The following is a 7,500-nucleotide window of genomic DNA, read 5'->3' as shown; positions in this document are numbered from 1 at the left end:
GCAGCCACGTCGCACTTTTGCCGAAGCCCAGGTTTAGCAGGCCTTTGAAGCCGCCGTCGTATGAGATTCACCAGCAAACGAGGGGCAGCGCGGAGATGCTCGCCATCGACCAGGGTGCCAAACAAAAGGACAGGCTTGTGTACTACCCGAGAGGCGGCGAGCTGCAGAGGCAGGACTATTTCGCACAACACTCGGCCATCTTCGGTATAGAGCCCCCCGGCTACATCCCGCCCCCCTCTTATAGACGAGCCCCGCCCCAAAGAGCAGTGCCACTCAACCGCAACGAAATGGCAAACCTAAGATGGAGGGCAGAGTCTCTGCAGATGCCTGGCTCCGACGCTGGTCGCTGGTTTTCTAGACAGGCAGGATCTTGGCTGGAACACTATGGGGAGCGAGGCATGTCCTACCGAAAGCCGGTGCGCTCCGTATATGAAGAACATCCGATTCATAGCCGCTCCTTGCCCATTATCGACCCAAAGGTGAGACAAATCTCAGGAGGGTCCGGTGTTACTTCTCTCACTGACACGGACAAGCTCCGGAACATCAACAAAGAGGTTCCCTGTGCTAAGGTTTTAGGACAATCTACACATGATAGTGCCTTCCCCTCATCACGGGGGCTAGCTCAGAACTCCGACAACCCCAAGTCTCTCAATGACAACGACAGCAGTAGTCGGTGGCCAAGCAGGGGACTAAACAAGGGAAGTGACAGTGTAGCCTCTGAGCTGAGCCGAAGTCAGTTCTTTCCTTCTTCTATTCTGGGTAAACCACCACCACCCCCATGCAAGCCTCCAGAACAGGGTACGTCCGAAACTGTGACCGAAGTCAAAAAGCCTGAACCGCCGGAACTCCCAGAGAAAGACAAGTCCAAGAACCTAAAAAAGAAGCTTAGTGAGACGATTTTTTGTTTGGTGTCTGTTCCCGTCACCCCACAGCATGTGGGGATGTCACGTGACCAGAACAACAACGATGAGAAATCACCAGGCCCGGTGGACAGTCCTAGCGAAAACAAGACGGGACACTTAACAAACCAAAGTCTCCAAAGCACATCTTCTGCTGAAGCGGAGCTGCAAGCACTAACCGGTAGCATAGCAAGCAGCAAAACGAGCAGCAGAGCCAGCAGCAAAATGGTGAAAAGAATACCTTGTAGACCCCCTAAGATCAATCATTACAAGGAGCTAAAACTGTCAGGAACCTGGCCTGCAAACCAGTATCGAGACCAGGAGACACAAACCATCCCAGAGGCCCGAAAACCAGAGGCTCCAGAGTCGGAAAACAAGGAAGCACAACAAGATCCTGTTCCCCAAGACATGGACGTTCCCCCTGACGGCGGCGGTGTGATGAACACCTTCACCTTCCCCATAACGGGGGTGAAGAGTTTGAAATTGTCCAGCAACAGCGCCTTCTCCCTGACTTCTTCCTTCTCTTCTTTCTCCAGCCAGCTGAACCAGAGCACAGGTCAGTCGCAAACACCCTCAGGAAACGTGGAGGAGGCCCAACCAGCAGCCTGTGGTGGGCAGGAAGTGTTTGGACAGTTCCTGCTGAAACCAATCAGTCAGCGACCATGGGACTCGGTCAAAGATCAAGAGACGGTCAACAAAGAGCTTCAGGATCAACCGCAGCAGGGCAGCAAACCGCCCAGTGTTGACAAATGCATAGAGGATCTCAACGAGGCCTACAAAGACATCTTGGAGCTCGGCACTGCCAGCAATAAAGCCCCAAATGGTTCTGTGCAGATTCCTGAGCGTATCAAGATACGGCTGTCGTCGGAGCCGCTCAACAAGCCCAGCAGCCTTAGGCGCAGTGCAGTCAGCTGGTCCGTTGACCCGGAGTACAGGGAGATGAAGAGCGCCTTTTCCAGGCCTGCGACAAAATCGGTAACTTTCAGCAAGCAGCTTAGGGAGGAGCTTCCCGTCCCACCGCGGGAGACAGGCTTCAGAGAATACAGGGTCATTCCACATCTTTCACGCAGGAGTAGCAGTATCGACGGCAGGACGGTCAAACTGGACCTGTCGGATGAGCCAGTTCTTACGCCAATATGTGACTTTATACTGCCGTCCTCCAACGTCGCCGCGGAGGTTCCCTGGGCTGACAGGCAGCCCATGCAGGACGCGTCCACGCTTACCAGTCCCCCCGATTACGAGGACATATGCCAGACCCTGCGGCAGTCTAGAGACTCTGATATGAACACGGCGGGCGGTTCCAAGCCAAATGACGGTGAGCATTTGCGAGACCTCAATGTGGAATCGGAAGAGGACTGCCCCATTTGTAAAAGAGAGCTTGAGAATCGGATGAGACAGGGCCCACTGCCTCCTCTTCACGAGGAGAACAGCTCAGACAGCTCTGGCAATCAAAATGGCAGTCCACCACAGTTTTCTGCATTGAGTCCAACCGAGGAGCCGGGAGTGAGTCCTTTGGAGTCTAACCTGACCCTTGAAAAGAGTGAGCAGCATGGAACGCCTGATGAAAAGGTGGGGGCAGCCGGGAATGCAGACGATGCTTCGACAGAGGATTTAAGTAAATGCAGTGAGATAAAGACCGCAGAGAACAGCCCGGAGAATGAAGACACGGCGCCTGTGGCTTCTTTCTTCATCACGGCGGTGGATTTACCAGCAGAGTCCCGAGTCACGGCGAAGCCAGTGAGCACTGAAAAAGAGTCGGCAGAGAGAGACGCCACGGCAGGGAAGAGCACTGAGAGTGTGGTCGTCAAAAAGAAAGCCTCGGTAAAAGACGCGTGCGAGGGGCCGGACTCTGCCACGCCTCAAAACCGGCCGGACCTAGAGAAGAAGCCATTGGCCCTCCCAGAAAGTAGAGTCGTTCTACGGCCCCAGCTGGGGCGAGACCACCCAGGGTTACCAGAGTTCCCACCGGACCGACTGCCACTCTCGGTTCTCCCGAACCCAGACCGCAGGCTGTCTTTAAGCTTGGAAGGGGGGGAGAGGAGGGGACGGGGGGCGGCTCCCAGCCACGTGGTGGAAGCACTGCAGGACAAGATGGCTGCTCCTCCAGGGCGGCCACCCTTTGAAAGGCCGGCGCGGTTGAGGGAGGTGGATACTGTCTACCGCATGAGACGGCTCAGCATTCACAGCAACGACTCTGGGGAGGCGGAGGCGGAGGCGGAGGGAGAGAGCGAGGAGGCCAAGCCAGGGGAAGAAGCACCGCCGGCCTCCCAGAGAGACAAAGAGGATGAGCAAGACGTCACCGGTTCTTGGCAGGCCCCTGGAGAGACGGCGCCGCGGGGCGACGAGGCGTCCCGTCTTTCAGGTACTCTTAACTTTACTTGATAATTGTGTTGTGCTGAAATGATGAAGGGCAGCGTGAGAATGAATACTTCACTTCCCTTGAAACGCCGACTTGGGCGGTAAAGACTGTAAAAATTTGTTAATGTGCATATCTTTATGAAAGGGGTGGTGCAAACTGTTGATAAAAGAAGGAAATGTCTTACCTTCTTTTGATATACGTACGTTTGTTAACTTTTGTAAACTTACCCATTGATGACATCGGTGCCATTTCTAGTGACAGTTTGCAAGTTATTGATTAACTATCCAGATATGTGTTGGATTATTATTGCAATCTATCTTAATAACTGCATTATATGCATCTCTAATTCTCGCTTTTGATCAGATTTCACATGCTGATAACTTCTGGCACATCCGCATTGTTGCGGTAGCACCTATTAAAGTCAAACAATTTGGCTAATGTCCATTTTGGCTAGCATCGGCCAGCTGGCTACCCTCATATGGAATTAAGTTGGGCACTAAAGTTCAAACACGAAGCCCAGCGTCATTCTGTGTATTCTCTATATATTCTGTGTTTTGATGTTACGTCCGAGGATAAAGAATGTGCACCAAGGTTTTCTCCTGTCTGAAGAAACTGGAGAGAGATGATTTTAATGCGTCAGGCAGGAAGTCAGAAACCCATTCTCTCCTGTGAGAAACCTTTTTTTTTTCATCGGTGATGTCAGCAATATGGAAAAAAAGACCACTACGGCAGCCTTGTACAAGTAAAAGGTTTCCATGGCAACATACTAGGTATGATGACATGAGTGCCACGACAAATATAATCACACCACTTTCAGTACTTATTTTTTGTGAGTGGATATCTGATGTCTCAAATCCGGTCTTGGAAGTACGCACAACTTAATTTTATAGCAATTGTAGATGAAACATTTGAGATGCATTTAAACGCTAAGGGTGAGAACCCTTATTTTGACAATTAATACAAATAGCACACTGGGAGGCTGAAATTCAACTGGTGTTAACCTGTGACTACTGAAGCTAACCAGCTAGAATGACTAACCGTTCAGTTGAAAAATAAAGGCCAATAGCAGCAGCCTAAACTCAACCAGACTCATAAACTTCCCAATTTAAGACCTTGAGGTGAGGCATGGGGCAATCCAATTTGCATCTCTTTGCATCCCTACCGAGTGTTCTGATGGAATCATGTAAAGGTATAGAGGAGCTATGGTGCCGATTAACAGTTGTTTCTTGAATAATTCGAAGGCTCCATTTAATTGCAAAGAAGGTTATGAAAAGGAAGTGTGTGCACAAGTACGCGTGTATCTGCATGTGTGCGTGTGCATGTGTTTTAATAGCTTTGGAATAGTAATTGTGTTGAATATTAATTAGAGCAAAACCGAAAGTAGTAAGGTTTAATAAATGTAGGTTACAATTAAAAAATGGGGATACTCAATACTAAATAATGGTTATAGTATGGATAGTGCCACACTTAATGACCTAGATGCAACTTTATTCAATTATTAATTATTCAATATGTAAATCATTTTCATAAAAGGCCAATTACATTACATTACATTTATTTAACAGATGCTTTAGTCTAAACCAGCTTACAATAGGTGCATTAAAAAATTAAACCCCCCTAAAAGTGGACGAATCATATATTCGTGCACTAAATTCGATATTTCCATTTTAAACATAAAAGCCACTCTGTAAAAGGTGTTGAAACCCCAAGTCTCCAAAATTGGCAAAGATAGCTTGAAAATTTTGTGGAGTGACACATATCTCATCTCCTATATCTCGTCTCCAGATGAGATAATGAATGACATTGAAAAAGCCTCTTCGGATTTCTTTTTAATGCTTCAACATGTTGGACCAGTGGTGTTTGGTGGAATCAAGGTGTCCCGAAGATCGCTCATCCTCTCTGCGTGGGCATCGGTGCCCTATCAACATATGTCTGCGAAACACACAAACACGCTAGTGACAAGCACTGCATATCAAAGACTCCAGACAGTACAGTCACACTGCTGCCGTCTACGGAGGTGCACGCCATACGTTAAAACTCCTACATAGACGGAAACGCATGGCAGCCACAAGATGGTGACATTGCACTCATGACAATGAGAGCTTTATTTCATGTTCTAGGATTGGGATGTTCCAAGGTCAACTCAAATGACTGGGAACGTACCATCATGGTCTAAATCTGGAATGGGTTGGATTTTTTTCATAGTCGATTAATCAAACAATATTATGCTCCCTAATAGTCGATTTATTCATTTTCTTCATAAATAATAGCAAATGCCATTGAAAGCTACCAGAGTACAAAGTTATGCCTTGATTTATCTGACAAACAGCCAAGAAAAACACAACTATTCCTTTTATAATGATCCATGAACCTAGTATTGGATTTAACCTGCAACAACTAGCAGCAAATGTTTGTTATTTGTATCATAAATGACTGAAATGATCAATCGATTAACAAAATGCTATTTGTTTTATTTTCTGTCGTTGGATTAATGGACCAATGGTGGCAGCCCTGGTTTCAGCCTCTGATTGTGACCCCGGCAGTGCGACGTGAGTGTGGAAGCTGCTGCCTGTGAACCTCTTTCTCACTGTTCTCTTTGTCTTGTCTTTATGCCCCAGAGCCGACAGACACAGGACAAGTGGGAGGACAGTAGAAAGCTTGCGTACGCCGCCACCATCTGACGTTTTTTAAGCTCCAACACTGTGACCTGGCTGCCTACTAGATTGCCTTCATCTTCATCCCGACTTCAACGAAAAAAAAAAAAGAAAGAAAAATAAAAGAAACACAAACAGACACAAGAACTAAACTAAAACAAAACTGAAATGGCCTTCTTTGTCCGACGAGAGCATTGTGTACACCTTCACCCCTTGGCGCCACGGCGACTACTAAGAGTGCTGTTCCACTGCCAAATGGAGGAGCCCCCCCCCCCCCCCCTCCCTCATACCCCTCCCCAACCGGGCGGGGCAACTTCCCAACCAGACCACCCCGACCCCCCACTCCCCCACCTTGACCCCCACCTTGCCCCCCCCCCCCCCCCCCACGCCTACCCGCCCCCCACCCCTCTTCTAGGGTTTCTACTAGCGCGTATTCTTGTAGCGGCTTGATCTTTATATTCTCTCCTATTCCCCCTTCGCTTTCCTCAGTTGGCAGACGTTATGCAATCCCGTAGTGCATACGAAAACACGGTAGAGACGGCGGTTGACTCTGATGCTCCACAGGCAGAGGTTCTGTTTGTTTTACCTTCCCCCCCCCCCGGAGGTTTTGGTTTTTATCCGGCGGGCGTGGGGGGGGGGGGGGGGGGGGTTATGAATGTAAGTGCTTATGTTTTACTCAATGTAGACATAGAAGAGCTACTGTCGCATAAGCTGTTATTTTCCATTCAATCTACACCAAAATTAACTTTTTATTGTTTCTTTGACTTCTCAGTGAGGTGTTATGAGAACTGTTTCAAGACTGGACGTAACTGTCTCTGGCTCAAGAACTGTTTTGATTTTTTCAACTTTTCATTTTTTTAATGATGACATATTGTGCCCTGTCTCATCGCTTTGCAACATGCTAATAAACTCCATTACCCATGGTGCTCTTCAGTGAAGAGTGACTCTAACATGCATAACTAAGTAGATCCATGTTTGCAGATTTCTATGACACGTTGGTTTTTCGAGGAAAGAGAGAGAGAGACAGATAGAGTGAGAAAGAGAAAGATAAAGAGAGAGAGAGACAGATAGAGTGAGAAAGAGAAAGATAGAGAGAGAGAGAGAGAGAGAGAGAGAGAGAGAGAGAGAGAGAGAGAGAGAGAGAGAGAGAGAGAGATGCCTTCTGTTTCCAGATGTGCGTGTCTCTGCCGGTCTGCAGGTGTGGTTCCAGTCCGGGGGTAAGCGCTGCGAATCCCAGGTCATTTCTATCCAGAAGCAATAACGGAATGGCTTGTTAAGGGTTGAGTTGTAGTCTTACGTTGGCATCTTAAGGACTACAACTAAGATGGAAGGTCAAAAAAAGAAAGAAAAAGAAAAAAATATCATGCGGATATAGAGATAGAGCAATATTGTTGTACAAACAGCTTAAGTGGCGTAGAGGAGCTACCTGTTGAAACCGTTGTCAGGAGATTTTAATGTAAGCCTGTCATTTGAGTCATATCACAGGGAATCCTGTCAGGGTATCTGGTTATTGGGGGGGGGATGTTATTTCATGGTAGAAATCTATGTTCCATACGTCTGTATCAAAAGAGTCAGCATTTCACCAAAT

The 7,500-nt window shown here is 47.9% G+C and overlaps 1 protein-coding gene across 1 annotated transcript in view; it reads left to right on the top strand.

Annotated features, from left to right (window-relative positions):
* LOC132463688 (junctional cadherin 5-associated protein) overlaps window positions 1-6,245 on the top strand; it is a 10,557-nt gene extending 4,312 nt beyond the window's left edge. The window contains exons 2-3 of the mRNA XM_060059984.1: window positions 1-3,261; window positions 5,877-6,245. The exon at window positions 1-3,261 is cut by the window's left edge and continues 605 nt beyond it. Of these exons, the coding sequence (XP_059915967.1) occupies window positions 1-3,261; window positions 5,877-5,911 (3,296 nt within the window). The 3' untranslated portion in view covers window positions 5,912-6,245. The remainder of the gene's footprint in view (window positions 3,262-5,876) is intronic.
* The last annotated feature ends 1,255 nt before the right edge of the window (window positions 6,246-7,500 follow it).

Source organism: Gadus macrocephalus, chromosome 8, assembly GCF_031168955.1.
Source record: "Gadus macrocephalus chromosome 8, ASM3116895v1".
NCBI lineage: Eukaryota > Metazoa > Chordata > Actinopteri > Gadiformes > Gadidae > Gadus > Gadus macrocephalus.
Note: the sequence above shows the minus strand (reverse complement) of the source record. Positions and strands in the feature narration are given on the sequence as shown.